The sequence below is a fragment of the Drosophila eugracilis genome, unplaced genomic scaffold (assembly GCF_018153835.1).
Source record: "Drosophila eugracilis isolate 14026-0451.02 unplaced genomic scaffold, ASM1815383v1 contig_1765, whole genome shotgun sequence".
NCBI lineage: Eukaryota > Metazoa > Arthropoda > Insecta > Diptera > Drosophilidae > Drosophila > Drosophila eugracilis.
In genome coordinates, this window is record NW_024572605.1 from 2,608,021 (window position 1) to 2,623,156 (window position 15,136).

General features: G+C 41.6%; 5 protein-coding genes across 6 annotated transcripts; 2 read left to right on the forward strand and 3 right to left on the reverse strand.

Moving 5' to 3' along the window:
* Nucleotides 1–3: 3 nt before the first annotated feature.
* On the reverse strand, nt 4–5,258 carry LOC108109238 (dynein intermediate chain 2, ciliary). The gene is made up of 8 exons (XM_017217713.2): nt 4,493–5,258; nt 2,198–2,628; nt 1,865–2,093; nt 1,385–1,811; nt 1,248–1,325; nt 790–1,181; nt 269–690; nt 4–212 (listed from the first exon to the last, which is right to left on the reverse strand). Exons 1-8 carry the CDS (start codon nt 4,538–4,540, stop codon nt 29–31), a joined length of 2,211 nt encoding a protein of 736 aa, XP_017073202.1. The 5' UTR covers nt 4,541–5,258; the 3' UTR covers nt 4–28.
* A 281-nt stretch (nt 5,259–5,539) lies between these two features.
* Nucleotides 5,540–6,250, forward strand: LOC108108923. The gene is made up of 2 exons (XM_017217175.2): nt 5,540–5,751; nt 5,812–6,250. Exons 1-2 carry the CDS (start codon nt 5,713–5,715, stop codon nt 6,208–6,210), a joined length of 438 nt encoding a protein of 145 aa, XP_017072664.1. The 5' UTR covers nt 5,540–5,712; the 3' UTR covers nt 6,211–6,250.
* Nucleotides 6,251–6,458: 208 nt separating this feature from the next.
* On the reverse strand, nt 6,459–6,882 carry LOC108108924 (U6 snRNA-associated Sm-like protein LSm6). The gene is made up of 2 exons (XM_017217176.2): nt 6,725–6,882; nt 6,459–6,660 (listed from the first exon to the last, which is right to left on the reverse strand). Exons 1-2 carry the CDS (start codon nt 6,813–6,815, stop codon nt 6,512–6,514), a joined length of 240 nt encoding a protein of 79 aa, XP_017072665.1. The 5' UTR covers nt 6,816–6,882; the 3' UTR covers nt 6,459–6,511.
* A 305-nt stretch (nt 6,883–7,187) lies between these two features.
* Nucleotides 7,188–8,585, reverse strand: LOC108108952. Of its 2 annotated transcripts, none has more exons than XM_017217206.1 (3): nt 8,010–8,087; nt 7,436–7,521; nt 7,188–7,379 (listed from the first exon to the last, which is right to left on the reverse strand). In XM_017217206.1, exons 1-3 carry the CDS (start codon nt 8,070–8,072, stop codon nt 7,262–7,264), a joined length of 267 nt encoding a protein of 88 aa, XP_017072695.1. In that variant the 5' UTR covers nt 8,073–8,087; the 3' UTR covers nt 7,188–7,261. The 2 variants fall into 2 exon arrangements, with proteins under 2 accessions (XP_017072695.1, XP_017072696.1); XM_017217207.2 differs by lacking the exon at nt 8,010–8,087 and adding an exon at nt 8,453–8,585 and having other exon boundaries at nt 7,198–7,379.
* A 1,562-nt stretch (nt 8,586–10,147) lies between these two features.
* Nucleotides 10,148–11,009, forward strand: LOC108109018. Its single transcript, XM_017217290.2, has 3 exons — nt 10,148–10,319; nt 10,598–10,774; nt 10,833–11,009. The coding sequence occupies exons 1-3, from the start codon at nt 10,287–10,289 to the stop codon at nt 10,980–10,982; spliced, it is 360 nt and encodes a 119-aa protein (XP_017072779.2). The 5' UTR covers nt 10,148–10,286; the 3' UTR covers nt 10,983–11,009.
* Nucleotides 11,010–15,136: the final 4,127 nt, after the last annotated feature.

A 15,136-nucleotide genomic window follows, 5' to 3' on the forward strand; every position in this document is an offset into this window, starting at 1 on the left:
CTGGCTAATAGCCATCTCTTGTTTGGATTTAGCTTCGCACGGTTGTGGCTGCATCGGGTACTACAGTTCCTTCTGGAAGCTCCCGGACCAGGGAAAGGAGCTTCTCCAACTTGCCAATCTGCAGTGTGTTCTGGTCGAGATAAAGCTGCTTCTTCGGCGGTTTGACCATCATTCGGAGATTGGGCGATAGCTTTAGTGATGTTGTAACTCCCCTGAAGGTAAGCAAGACGTAAAATGGGCTTGGGATCGACTTGACCAAAGTACTTACTTTTCGTCGCCCACCACAATGAAGGCGAGCTTCTCGTTGAAGGATAACCTAGTGAGCTTGTTCTTGCGTTTCGGCACCACAGCTTGAACGCAGATAGGTTTGTACTTATTCACATTTAAATCAAAGACGTGCACTTTTCCCTCAGTGGTGACCGCAGCGAATACGGTGCTCGAATAAGGAGCCCATTTGACATCGCCTACCGCGGCACCGAGGTCAAAAATGAAGAGCGGATCAGCCCGCATATCCTCCCAGACTTTAACCCGCCAGTCGGCGCCGCAGGAGACAAATATGTTGCTATTGAAGCGGTTGTAGTCAATACGGTAGACGGACATGTTGTGGGCGTTGTAGGTCATCAGATATTTGGAACTAAAGGCGGTGCTGCACTTGTAGATGAAGCCACATTCGGTCCCCACAAGAAAAACCTGGAAAAAAATATGATTTTCTTAGTTCTCCACAGACAGCATTAAAAATATAGTCTTTCGATCACATAAACCTATCATAAACCTAAATCATTAAAATACCTGGTTGTCAGTAGGATGGAACACCATGCAGGATCCTCCGCTCTTCAGGCTGACCTTTGTCCCATCAGGTCCATCTACGAGTCCGTTCTCGCGGTACAATGTGATGATCGTGGTTACCCACAATTTATTCTGCATGAGGATCCAGTTGAAGACCCGCCCATCGGAAGACACCGAGAAGAAGTTCACTTCGCCATCGGCCATGTCGCGACCCCATCTAATCTGCCACACACACTCGCCGTGCTTGCAGTTAACTCCTTTGGACACATAAAGTGGCTCCTTGCAATCCTCGCGTAGATTGTAGACAGCCACATTTCCATCATAAAGTCCAATCACAGCCAGAAAAGGATACGTAGGATGGATGTCGCAGCACATGACCCCGCTGTCGGTTTGAACTAAGATTTGGGGCAGAGAATTTGGGCCATGAGTAACCAAATGGCAGAAGGAGAACTAATATCTACTTATGTAGTCCGGGAATGAAGGATTCTTGACGGTGAAGAGACACAGGTAACCCTCATTGGTTTGCTTCATGAAGTCGTCTAAAAGAGATTATGATAGGTACTTTAGTGAAGTTGATCATTAGTTTTGGAGAACTTACGCGATCCAAAACAAACGGCAAATAGATCGTAATAGCTAGGATTAAACAAGATATCGGTGACATTCATTTTCTTGGTCTTGTCATATTGGAATTTCCAGAGGGGCAACAGGTTACCCTCTCCATCCCGGAACTCGTCGGCGGGATCCTCCCAATAGCGATAGTCATGGGCAATGTCATCATAGATATTCTGGTTGATCATGCGCTCCAGGATCTGCCAGCACTTTAGATACTTCTTGTTAAGTTGCTCAGCAATGGCCGACTTGTCTCTGAACTTCTTTTCCCTTCTGCCACGTTTGCGGTCTTCCTTCTTACCACCATCCTTCTGTTGTTCCGCAAAGTTCTCCATATAGGAATCGTAGATGTTCCACTGTAGCACATTGGCCCCGAACTGGGAGCGGGGCGGAGGAATGGTCTGGGTGTCCACATTCTGCAAGAAAGGTTAATGTTTAAATCAAATAATAATCTCTAGATCTCACTCACTCTCTTGGGGTTGGAAACGGTGAGAGCACCCCGTTCGCAGTAGTTGAACTGATTAATCAGTTTTCGTTTTTTCGAAGAAATGGCCGCAGCTTGCTGGGTGGGCTCTTCATCGGCTCGAGCGGCACCTTCCCCTTCACCCTCCCCTTCGCCTTCATCGCCCTCGGTTCCCTTGCCCTCCTCGTCGTCCTCCTCCTCGACCTCTTCCTCTTCGCCACCAGCGTCCTTTGCGCTGAAATATAAAAAATAATCATAATTAAATGGTTATGCTTTGGCTTTGGCTCTTAAAACTTGGAAAATTCAATCGCCATTTCTATGGAGGTTATCCTAACTCACTTGGCGCCATCATCGTCCTCCTCCCCTTCACCCTCCTCCCCATCAGCATTTTCGGTCTCGCGCTGCTCCACCACCGTGTAGTTGGGCATGGGAAGTGGATAGCCGATTTCATCAGACTCCTCTATCTGGCGCCTACCCTCCTCAGAGTCCACGTGAAGTGAATTTCCAGGAAAGGCGATCAGAGTGACGGTATTACCCGGCACCGGAGCCAGCACAAACTCGCCTTCCTTAAAGCTATAGACCACAAGATTGCGGATAACGTTGGTGTTGGTGGGTGTTAGCACCTTTGTGATCTCCTCGCCAAGCTCGGCCTCTGTGAGATCCAGCTGGTCATCGGGCTTGAGCAGCTGGCGGGACTTCATCCAGGCTTCGAAGTCATCGGCATCGCCACCACCACCTCCACCGCCATCGGTCTTGTTCTTGGAGGTCCTCAGCTGGGGAAATTGGAACAACAGTATGACTAACTCACTGGATTTGTGGGTGTGTTTACGGAGTGTGGTGCATGCAACATTCCACTGATGGTGCCAGAAAAGAAACGAAGCTGGGAGGGGAAAACCGGGTGGGTGGGCACTTACCTGGTGTTATGGCCATCATCAGATACCTTAAGATTTGAGTGCAAACTGGTTTTTTGGGCAGGTGAGAGGGATCATGAGAAAGGAGAACCAAGCAGTATGCGGCATGCGACTTGAAAGAAGATACATATATCCAAATATCGGTTGATAGGGACAAATCCCAAGGAGGCGTCGTTACCTCGTCGCCATCCCAGTCGCTGTCGTAAGCGATCTCAGGATCCTCCTCAGGATCGCCGGTTCCTGGCGCACTCGCAACTTCTGACATTGCGTTGGCTACTAGACTGATTATGATTTGAGATGGGTAGCGGTCTGTCCTACTTTAGCTACGACTACAAGTTGAACTTTTATTTTGGAAGAAACAACTACAGGTTGTATTTACAAGTTGTACATATGGAAAGACATTGGTTATTTACATTAGACACAGACACTCGTGGTATTTACAGATCCCTAAGAGCAGTGCGTTTCAGAATAGGAAAGTTTTAGTACCAGCGATTAAAGATTTTTCATCGTGTGACTATATTTACAGTGCTCTGAATGTGATTATCAAATATTTGTACGGTTAATGAATTTAAAAAACAATTTATAGTTAAGGGAACGGACAGATTAGTTTGAGTACAAGGCACTACTACTGTAGCACCCCCGGTAATTAGTGTAGAATCCAAAGCTTTCTAATCTCCTGCGATGTCCTTGTAATTCTGAAACGCACTGCAGACACACTCACAGGCACACAAATCTACTCAGTTAGCTAAGAGTTGCTAGAGGAGATGGAATCTAATGGTCATATACCGCCATGGCCTTGTTGGCTAGCTTCCACATCCTGGTCGATACTCAGATCTCTGTGGGGTAAGAAGGAACTGAAGATTGTTGGATTACCGCAAAGCTCTGAGCTCGGGAAATCGGAAATAAGTGCCCGGGAAAATCTGTCTGGCGAGAAAGGCGAGGCAAGACTGAGACCCAAAAAAGGAGCCTCAACTTAAAGCCAAGACATTCGTGATGACGTTCGCCACGTCAGCGGCCTCTTCAGCGAACGAAGGCGAAAAACTTTCGGGCCTGACGTCACAACAACAGGATGAGGTGGAATAAACAAATTGCACACAACTCGATTAGCAGGTCCTGGGAATGGGGGACATGGGGAATAACAGCGGACCAGATTGGCTCTTACATAAATACATATTTATTTTGATGTGCATCTAAATGAATAAGGTGAGCCTAGGGTCGTATCTGTGAGTGATTTATAGACTCTTTTATTGCGTTGCGCCTGATGAGACTTCGACACTCATCAGCCAGGCAAAGGCCAGATGGCTGTATGGGCCAAGTCCAATAAATTGGTAGCTGTAACAAAATTGCACCGCTCCTATTGCTCTGCTCCGGTACATTTCTCTGTTCCAGCTTGGCACGCACATGGTGGCTATGGCCACTCCACACTCCGCTGAGCCACCGGATGGGCCCGGAAATTGCAAATTATGTTTCGTGACAAAGTTCCATCAAGGAGAGCTGCCTGACGGAGCCAAGCTTTCAGACAAACTTATTAAAAAGTAAGCGCAAATAAGCGCAAAACAAATTTTAAACACAAAAATAGACTTGGCCCGCAGCAAGGACCTCGATTTCGCCATTACGCTGCCAACCTTCGAGGCGAAAGGATGTGTGCTCATACAGTGTAAAGTGTTCCAAGTGTAGTATATATAATAATCGGGAAAATAAGCTATATAGCTTGGATACTTACCTTCCCCTTCACGGGTTTGCCATCACCCTTCCCTGGTTTGGTTGCCATTGTTCTGGCCGATTCTCCGAATTTGTGCACAGAAAACTTTCTTAACTTTCAACAATAACTCTCCTGATATAGCATTAAAAATTTAAAAATCTTGATTTATCAACTGAAATTGTGTTTGTGACTCTTATTTTTCATTTGGTTGTATGACAGCAGCCTGAAAAGTGTTTTGATGAGTGCGTATTTCACAATACCAAAGCCAACTAAACCTTTACTTTACGTAATTTTGTGGGGAAGGACAATTCTGTCAATCCCAGGCACAGACTTTGTTTGTTTCAGTTTCTATAGAAATTTGGCAGTCCCCTTACGCACCAGGTTACGGTTGCCATTTGCATATCGATTGGATATAGGAAATTGGCTTAGAACTCACAGAAAATCTGTTAAAAAGGGTTAATTTGGCGAAGACTTCCTCGGAGTTGGTAAATTGTAGGTTTTTGAAGATTTTGAAAATAAATTGCATCTAAACTATTTGTTAACTTTCTTTCAGAGCATTATCACATACCTTTTTCAGATTTTCTTTCATAATTTATAAATTAAACTTAACTAATCATACAATTATATCATGACAAATTACTTGTTTTCCCATTCTCATAAGTCAAGTTATGAGAAATAAAACTGTTAAGTAATAAAAAGAGCTTCTTTAATGTTGCACTAATTTATCCGCTAATAAACTGTCGTGTTATGATTTCAATAAATAAGTTATTTCAAATCAAGCGAGTGGATCAGCTAGATGCAACGATCTTGGGGAGAGTAAACAAAGCAGCCTCATTAAGACCGAAAGATTGTGATCCATGGGGTCGCCCGCGAGCATTAAGTCGGCAGTGCCGGCAGCGGTGACCAAAACTCAAATGAGCGGGTCTGCTGTGGTGACGAGCTCTTTGATTGGAACGCCTCTTGATGCGACATGCATATCAATTAATTACGACTGTTACATTTGGCTGGGTTTCGGTGGCGGTGTCCACCGACCCATCAGGCCGAATTGGGTAATGGGATTTGGTGGGATATTGCAACAGAATACAAGACCTGGCAGCGATTGCAAATCACTGGGCAATCGGATATTGGACGCATTTCCACCGAGCCCGTGCAGTTGGCCGAATTTATTCAAATCAGTTGAATTCCGCTTGGGAAGCGTATAGGTGGTGTCGTCGTCTCTTAGGATCTTCGCGTCAATTGCAATGTGCAAATACGTCTTAATTGCTGCACTGGCCGTAATGGTAAGTGGCCAATTAAATTCGCCAATAATCACACCATTAACATTGCCCTTGGCTGCACAGTGCTCCATGGTCCCAGTGCTAGCCACGCTGCACGATCTGCCCGCGGTCTTTGACTTCTCCAACGTCGATCTGGTTAACTTCCAGTACTTCAAGAACCTGCCCTCACAGGATCCCCGAACCGCAGCCACCGCCAATCCGTTTCTGGAGCACTTTCAGAAAAAGAAGGCGGTGCTGGATTACTTCGACCGTCTGTTCTTTGGCAACTCGCCGTTCCAGCAACCCAGCGAGATTCCCTTCGATCCGCACTTTGGTCGCTCCTGGCGTCCAGTCTATGAGCGGAAGTTTGGTTATCGCGGAGAGCGTCTGATTGCTGCTCTCGGATCTGGATATTCAGTCCCCCAGCTGCGGCACTTTGGAGCCATTCCACGGGAGTACGGCACTCCCCACTACCCAAGTTAAGTGGGGATTGGTGTCCTAACTGCTGTAGGTAGTGTATTTATGGAAATAAACTTAAGCTACGAAATCTGACCATATAACTTATTTAATTTTAAGAGGTATTACGAGTTGCAAAATCTAGATAAAGGTAAGATTATTGAAGCCTATTAGATTTCTATTGTTTATTAAGTCTTAGGCTTTGCAATTCCAATGATTCTTGATCAATCATCCGAAAGCGAGTCGATACACCCACTACCATTTTACTGAAATGATTACGTTTTTTGGAGTGTGTTGTATTTAGAAAATAGACTTAGGCGCTATGATTTTAGACCCTCCGCTTCTGCGTTGAAATGTAGAGGACATTATTGCCGCGGATAAAGGCATCGCCGTATTTGTTCTTCAGCTGTCCGTTGACGTATTCCTCAGTTTGCTCCAGGCAGATATTCATGTAGCCATCCAAGCAGGCCAAAACCCCTGGAAACGGGACAGGAATCAAAACGTGAATGCCGGCATTGTGTTTTGAACTATTTGACCTCACCTCGGTAGTCTACGCCGTTGTTTAGCTTTACGGCGACGGGGCGACCGTGAATCTGATTAATGAACTGCGACAGGGCCTCTTTGCGGGACATTTTTATTTAATTATTTCTAACTAAATGCAATTTCTGATCTTTTCGGATAAAAACAACACAAAAGTGTGACCAGATGGTAAAACTGTTTTAAACCAATCCGGGACGAAACAAAATTATCCGATACTATCGAAGTTTAAATATATGCCGGCAGCGCTTATGGTTTGAAAATTGTATTCCTGTTATAAGTCGGATTCAAAATTGATAGTAAGTAAGTTAGTTAGTTATCTTATAATTGTTTAATTTCAGATTTAGTTTTATTTCGCTTCACTGTTATCTAAAACAAAATCAAGCAGTGTTGTAAAGTGTGAGGTTGTGCTCTCAGCGCCATCTGTTGTTCATGTTACAAGTAAATTCTAGCCGTTATTGGTATTTAAAAAAACTTTTAATTTAAATAAAGCGGATAATACATAAATTATGAGCTACAATGCATCTAAATAGTTTATACTCTAGTGTATGCCTTCCAGAGGCGTGTAGGTCTTGTACTGATATAATTCCGGTCCACCATAGCCATAGAGTAGCTTTCCGCGACCATGTTCATCGTAATAGGGGTAACGGTATTTGGGCCTGGAAAAATAGTTAATTGTTATTTTATTGGCTTTTGATAAAAGATTTTAAAGTACCTTTCGAAGTACTGAAAGTTTGGAGCCTTTGGCTGAACTGTGGCTAGGGAGGTGTGGGCCATAAATGCTAGAATAAATAGAAGCAGCTGGAAAATAAAACGAAAAATATATATAAATAAAATTAATATTTTTAAGAAAGAATGGAAGTTTTGTCAAACTGCAAAACTGCAAATCCATTTATCTTCTGAAAGATTTTAAGTAGAAAATTAATTTAGAAGTATGTTATTTGGAAGAAGGTTGGAAATCAGCTTTTATAGTGATTATTATACATAATTTGTGCAGAAGTTGTTAGATTAACGACTCGTTTTTAATGTTTTTATGTGATTAGGGAAATTTTAAGTACTCGCGTGCTTTCAGTAAAAGTCGCATTTTGAATTAAATTTGTAATTAAAAACATCTCTCAGAGAAAGTAGTTTGATTTGGCCAAACCCCGATTTAGGGAAGTTAAACATCACATTAAAAAGCAGCAAATGCTGAATAGCTCACTGTGTCAGCTACACGAAAGTGGTAATAAATGTACTGGCAGTTTAACCAACTTCGAAGAAACGGTTGAAGACGCTGGTTATGCAATTACACCAACAATATAGGCACGATGCGCAACTTGGCCACAACTTGTTGCCCACTGATTATGACACATTTTTCAACTTGGCCAAGAGAGCAGGAGAGAGGAAGAGAGAAAGATTGCTGGATCGTGTCTTTCAAGGTCTCTCCACCACCGAAGAGAGAGCCTTCGAATTTGGCCCACATATGTACGGTTTGGTTTGCTTTTGGATATGTGTCAATTGTCTGGCCGCCGAAAAACAAATGGATTTCGAAAGAAGAACCGACGCGGGCTCATTGGAAATTCAAGTCACAATTTCCGACGATCGCAGACGGTTTTCTTTTGGCTGCGACTTTCGCGTAGAAAAGGCGGAAATTGTGTCAGTGGACTCCAAGACGTGTTAATTGGGGAGGCAAACCCTAGAATCCAACCTCCCATTCCAATCCGAGTGAATATCAAAACTATCCGGAACTTACGGGCAACAGCAGAGCAATAAACTTGGCCATGGTTTTTCCGATATTGATATTTATTTTATTCCCCGATCACTGGCGTAACGGTAAAGCTAAAAATGGGCGGAGCTCTGCGAAGATGTTTGCCGATCGCGATTTGTTTGGCAACTGAATTGCATTGCTAGTCGACAAGCGGCCGAAAGCCGAGCTCTACGAAGAGAGCGCCAGAAAGCTTCAAAGAGAGTTGGAGCTTCAAAGTTTGGTTCAAACTTAAACTATGGCTTCCCCTCCCACTCTCTTTAGTTTGAAGTACACTGGGATATTGTAAGATATAATAGAGCTATTTGTAAAACTTTTAGTTAAGGGAAATCATTTCTGATATATACAAAATTTAAATGATATAATTAATCCTAATCTTTATCCCAAGGAAATTCTAAATTAGCTAGCGACGTTTCTAAAATGTAAGCTTATTTAAGATAACCACTTAAGTTTTTATTTATTTTAAAATTAACTTTATTCACAAGGAAATTTCTTAGTAAGTAATGAATTTCTCTCTGTGCCATGCAACCTATCTGTTTACTTAATCTAACGATCTTAAAGATTTTGAAATTCATGGAGAAAGTGAAAGTCCTTTAAAAACGTTTGTTTAGCGTTTTTCTTGCAAGTTTTTAGGCTGCCGGAAATGTATGTTTACAAACAAAAAACAAAGGCTGTAAAGACTCACCTGCCGAAACACACGTAGGCTTTTTTTTATTTGATTCCAACAAAGAGAAACTCTAGTTTATAAAGAGCAGCATAAAGAGATGGTAATCAGCTGTTCAGGTGGGCAAAAACGAAATTGGGGACACATTACCAAAGTGGTAGTGGACCGACTGGATGGCCACCTCCGATCGAGATGACGATGGACTCATTATGTAACTTCTGCAGCCATAAAGAGTCATGCTCTGACGGAAAAATTGCTGCCAACCAGTTTTTGCTTTCTTCACTTCGCAACTCTGTGCCATTTCTTTGCAGCTCCGGCGCACTTTCTTTGCCTTGCATTTGCATTCGCATTTTTCCCTCCGGTTTCTATTTCTGTTTAACACTATTTTCCACCTTTTTTTGTCTTTATTTATTTTTCATTTTGCTTTTGGCGCCTTTGCCACAAATGGCAGTAACCTTTGGTGAATACGCGTACTTAGTTCCGTCTGCCATGAAAACCAATTTGGGTTGTCATTAAACTAAGTTAAAAAAAATAAAACAGTTCATAAAGCCAAAACAGAGTATGGCAAAGCCGGGCTTTCAAGTACCTGCCCGAAGGTCGAAAGCAAAGTCACAGATCGGAGATCATATGCCATTAATAGGCTCTGAAAAACTTTGAAACTATTCATGCACTGCTTTATTGTTATTTTTTTGAAAAAAATGTGTTGTTAATATAAATCTTAAAATAATACGATTTTTAAGGTGTTTAATATAACGATTTGTAAAATTTTAAGAATTAAAGAATGCAAAATTTGAAAATTTACAAGTTAATAACTGATTTTTTTCTGTGTCTTGAAACACAATTTTCAAATCCAATCCATTTAAGATTTGTTAGCCAAAATGTATTTCGGCTCTAATCTCTCAATCCCTCTCTTTCGTTTGCTCAATTTCTGGCTAACTCTCCGTTTTGGCCGTTTAACTTCTCAAAGTTGTGTTTGGTTTGCCATATTTTGTAGCCGCTCGAGAGTTTGATTTTTATTTTCAATATTTTTTGAGTTGGCGGTTGGCTGCGTTTTATGCAACCGCGCGATTTCTGCGATTCGTGGTCTTCAGTGATCAATGGTCCAGTGACTCGCACGGGCGGCTCTTTAACGTGGAAAGAAAGACTCAAGTCGAGACAATGTTACACCTGAGATTTGTCTTTATGGTCTCTGTAAGTATACCGGAATGTGATTAAAACGAAGTAAATAAGCCATGAATAAAATCGTTAAGAGCAGTGCGGAGGAAGACTAATATGAAGTGATTGTTATTGGTGGAGTGTGTAATGTGGGGCGTATGAGTAATAAACGCCAATCGATTAATTTCTTGTGCAATCTAATTATTCACCGCCTCCTATGTCGCTTATGCAGAAATTAACAACTTACAATACTGAAAGTTTACAAATTGGGGATATCCAAAAATCTCAAAATTAGTGATTTATCTCTTTTCCAGTTGCCTCTGGTTCTGATGCTTCTGCTTCAGGCTAGCCAACCTGCAGATGGCTTTATCATACGACTTATAACCGAAACACTGCAAAACAATGTGGCTGGTGAGCCAGTACTTCACGAACGGACTTCCTGGGACTTTGATCCTGAAGCGGCCAAGCGAGCGAGGTCTCTATACTACGAGGTAAGTGATTAAAACAAATTTAAATTATAATTTTTTGAATGATAATTTATCATTGCAGAAGAATGGATTCCGTTCGTCCAAGTTCATTGAGCGAATTGGCGTGGGTCTAGATGGGCACCACCAGGATCGGAGGGCGGAGCAGGAACATCGGGATGTGGGGCGTCTGAATGGAGAACACAATGTGAACTATCCGCCTCCACCAGCTTAGCCATAAATAATTATGATTTAAATTTAACTCTTGTTTCGTTTGCCATGCTTAATCCTCGCTGAGTGGTTGGGAGGGGACATATATATGGAATATGGGAAAATCCAGCACATTGTCATCATTTTAATTTGCAGCGATTAATTGTCATTGTGCGCATTAATGTGCTTCACAAGGATTTGCGTAATTTGCACAACGTTGCCGCATGCGAATGCAGTACAAGTATATCCTTCAGCTTATTGTCAATGGTTTATGGCGGGGAGAAGAGGATTGGGAATCAGGGTTCCCTCAGCTCCCTCAGCAATGTTGTTGTGGTTTTAATAAACGTTATTAGCCGACTGGCAGAGCTGCCTGCAACTGCAAATTGCCGCAATTACATTTGGCTCAAGCGAAAAGCAACGGCAGCTACTTACTTTCGCAATTTTTGTAATTTCATAATTCTGTCGCATAATTGAAGCCAATTTCGCTTCGAGCTGAATCAGGACAACGCAAAACGTCAGGCAACGGTAAAAGGGATACAGGTGTGCGAGTGGGTGGTTTCAGTTTTTCCACATCAATTTAGAACAGCAGGCGGATGAGCAATTCCAGGAAAGTGTTTCACTTTGAAATTTAATTTTAGGCAAATGTGTGGCATACTTTTAGGCTTGCTCTTTAAAAATCGATGAAGATGTAAAATTGTTGATAATAATTTCTTCGGTCAACATGAAACCTTAGTTTATGTTCTTAATCAAACAAAATTGCAACAGTCAATCGAAAGTTATCAGACAAAAATCGAATTTGCTTATTTGGATTGAGTATTTACCATTTTACCTACAGTGTAAGCCTGGAAAAATTTTATTTTGCGTAAGCCCCTTCGTTCATATATAAACAATTTTTAAATTGCTTTCAACTTGCAGATATGTATATCTTAACAGCAACTTGTTAAATTCGAGAGTCGTATAAATGTTCATAAAAACTGAAATTCTTTTTGTTTAATCTTCATTAAAAAAGTATATATTAGCGAATTGCCGATGAATCCGATTGCCAGAATCGAGGGCCGCCAATCACTGGGATTAATCCGAACAATGGCAACCGCAAAGGCAGCAGCTGCTGCCACTGCAACTGCAACTGCGTGGGTGCTGCGGAAATGAACTGCCTACCAAATGATGTGACGAGTGCAGGCAGCAAACTGCTGCGTTAAATAAATAAAATTACGAACAATTTGCGGCTCTTTCGGATCGGCGGAGAGCGGAAATGCAGAACGGAAATTACATTACAGCTGCAGAGTGCGCCCAAAGCCATCAGTGCGTATACGTAATGCGAGGCCAACCAGCGATAACACCATAAAATTGTTTAATAAATTGTTAATACAACATTGTAAATATACCATTGATAAACGAGGAGGATCTACCCCACATCCCATTTTGCAAAGACAACCCGTGGGAACCGCAGCAGTTGTTCCTGTTTATGACACTAATTTAATACGAAATCAAACAGTCATCGCCAACTTGATAAGACATGCGGGTTGACTTTTATTAAAGGCAAATGTAAATAAAATCATAATGATATTTCGCCAGGCTCGAGGCACTAATACCAAAACCCATCTAGCCCAGGATGAGGTGCATGCATTCATTAGCCTTATCAGCTCACTCAACATCAAATAAAATGTTTAATAATACAAGTGGGCGGTGAGCGGTAGGCGGGGCTTTTCTGCCGAGTGGCAAACTCGATAATAATGACGGGATATCACATCAGGTTGAATCAATTGTCGCGTTGTTGGGTATTAACTTTCATTTTGTGACGATTTTCCCCTGACATCAATTGCTGTGAAAGCGGATTACTTGTCATAAAAATGTGCGCACAAAAAAAGGGAAATTTATGTAAACGCTCGGAAAAGCGGAAGGGGAAAGCGGGTCTTCCCTTTTTTGAATGGGTGCTAAATGTTTTTTGATACTATTATTGGACAGGTAGGACCATGAAAGGTTGCCAAGTCGGGGGCGATGAAAATACTCTGCTTTAAACAGGTTATTTGATTTAAGTGGATGCTAAAAATTGCATTTAATAAACATTTAATGAACAGATAACTATTTTTATAAAAGTAAAAGTATAATAAAATGTACTTTATGGATTTTCAATTAATATTTGGTACTCTTACTTTTGCTTTTAATGGAAAAGAGTATTACCAAATCCCAAAAGGATGATATATAAATTCCCCAACCCAATAATTGTATTTATTTTGGAACATTTAGTTCCTCTCTATTGGCGATTCAGCATTGAATATAGAATTACGTGATGGCTAGACATTGCATTAGTCATTTGTAAACACGTAACCCTACCAAATTCCGGAGACTCATGTGAAAAGCATTTCCTCATTTGGCGGCACCCAAACCCACAGGTCGCTGATTATTGGTTCAATGCACCTGAAGGACACTTTTCTATTGCAGTAAAAAATGAAAGAGAAAACAAAGGAGTGGGTCGGGAGGTGGTGGAATGAATTTCTTAATGCATTTCCGTTGCGCAATTGAAGTCAGGCCAAAAAGGCGGGGCAAGGACTCGGTCGGTGGCTAATGCACGGGCCACAGCCACAATAAATGTCAACTTGTCCTGCATGCAAGTGAAGTGAATCCTGGGACGGGATCGGAGGTCGTTCCACGAGAAAGGGCAACCAAGAGAGCCAAGCGAAAGGCAAATCAACTTTGCTTGCGCATAAAATGTAATTTATAAAATGTAATATAATATCAACAGCACACAGAGAGCCCAGATGGCGGGGGAGGCGGCGGGGTCCTGTGGGGTCATCCCACAACAATGCCATAATGTCAACTGCCTTTTGTCCTTGCGGCTGATTCTGCTGGCTACCCGCTGCTGTTCACTCGCCCAGCCTCTGTTCTTAACCCAGGAGCATTTATTTTATTTCATTAAAGGCAGGCACACAGAGAGAAAAATGAGTTGGTTCTAAGAAAGTTAAAAAGAAATGGCAAGGGTTAAAGTATACTTTATCAAAAATATCCTTAGAAACTTAATCATGATATTAAAAAATATTATTATTTATATTTTGTACAATCTGTGTTCCTTTTTAAGCCTCTGTAAGGAGACTTCCTTGCTCTCTCCCTCTGAGCTGCTGTTTCTCTCTCTAGCTCTTTCGCTGCAGGAGGTCCTTTGGCATATCCTTGTGCCTTTTTTATTTGAGGGTAATTGCAATGCTAGCTGGGCAATTTTAAATTTTATCATTGCGCCCGCATCTGTCGCTGACAGATTAGTTAGTTATTCCTCTTATCCTTCTGCTCTGCCTTCAGATTGCTCCTGCTTCCCTCCCAGATCCTTTGTGTGGCTGCCATAATTATGTCTAGCAATTACTCAATCTACATAATGCATTGCGTGAGTCATAAATATATATATGGATAAAGAAATAACTCTTTAATATTATAATTATTATTTTTTATATGAATTTATTCAACATTCTTGTGCCTGTGCCACCATGCCAATGTAAGTGCGTGTTTGCCTTTATTTACAAGCATGTGCACATAATATTTCCAATATGTTTGCCAAAGGATTTCTTTTCCGAACTGAAAATGCAAATCCATTATGCCACAACGTCCTCGACTAATACTAATGCATTGGGCAAACTTTGGGGCAGGCTTTTCGCATTGTTTGCGCTGATTTCTAGCCATTGTTAAATGTATTAGGAATGTGTGTACAGACGCAATGAAATAATGGCCTAGGTCTGGAAGTCTAAAAGCATCTTGAAGTAAAAAATTGGCTGAGTAAACGGTTTAATGGAGAAATGTTTGGAAATTCTAAAAATAATATAAGTTGCTAAAAATGGAAAATGGTTGTCATATTGATTGTTATTCAGATATAAGCAAACATTGTATTTATCAAAGATCGCCAATAAAACATTATTGCAAGGGGGTAAATACAGTTTTATTAAAAAATCTTGAGTAAATTACAGTCATCGGTTGGTAAGCCAAATCAAACATTTCCTGCCCAGCCATTGGATATCCCAACAACCTTTCATTTAATTCGCTTTTTTCCTTTTTCTGCTCTATTCTGCTCTTGGTCCTTTGCCACTCGAATTCACTTGATTACAAAGTAATTTATTGGCAAAACGAAAAGTCACAGGAGCGGCAGCAGCAACAAGGAGCTAGATAAACAAGGATTTGTCTCAATGACAGCCCTCTGAC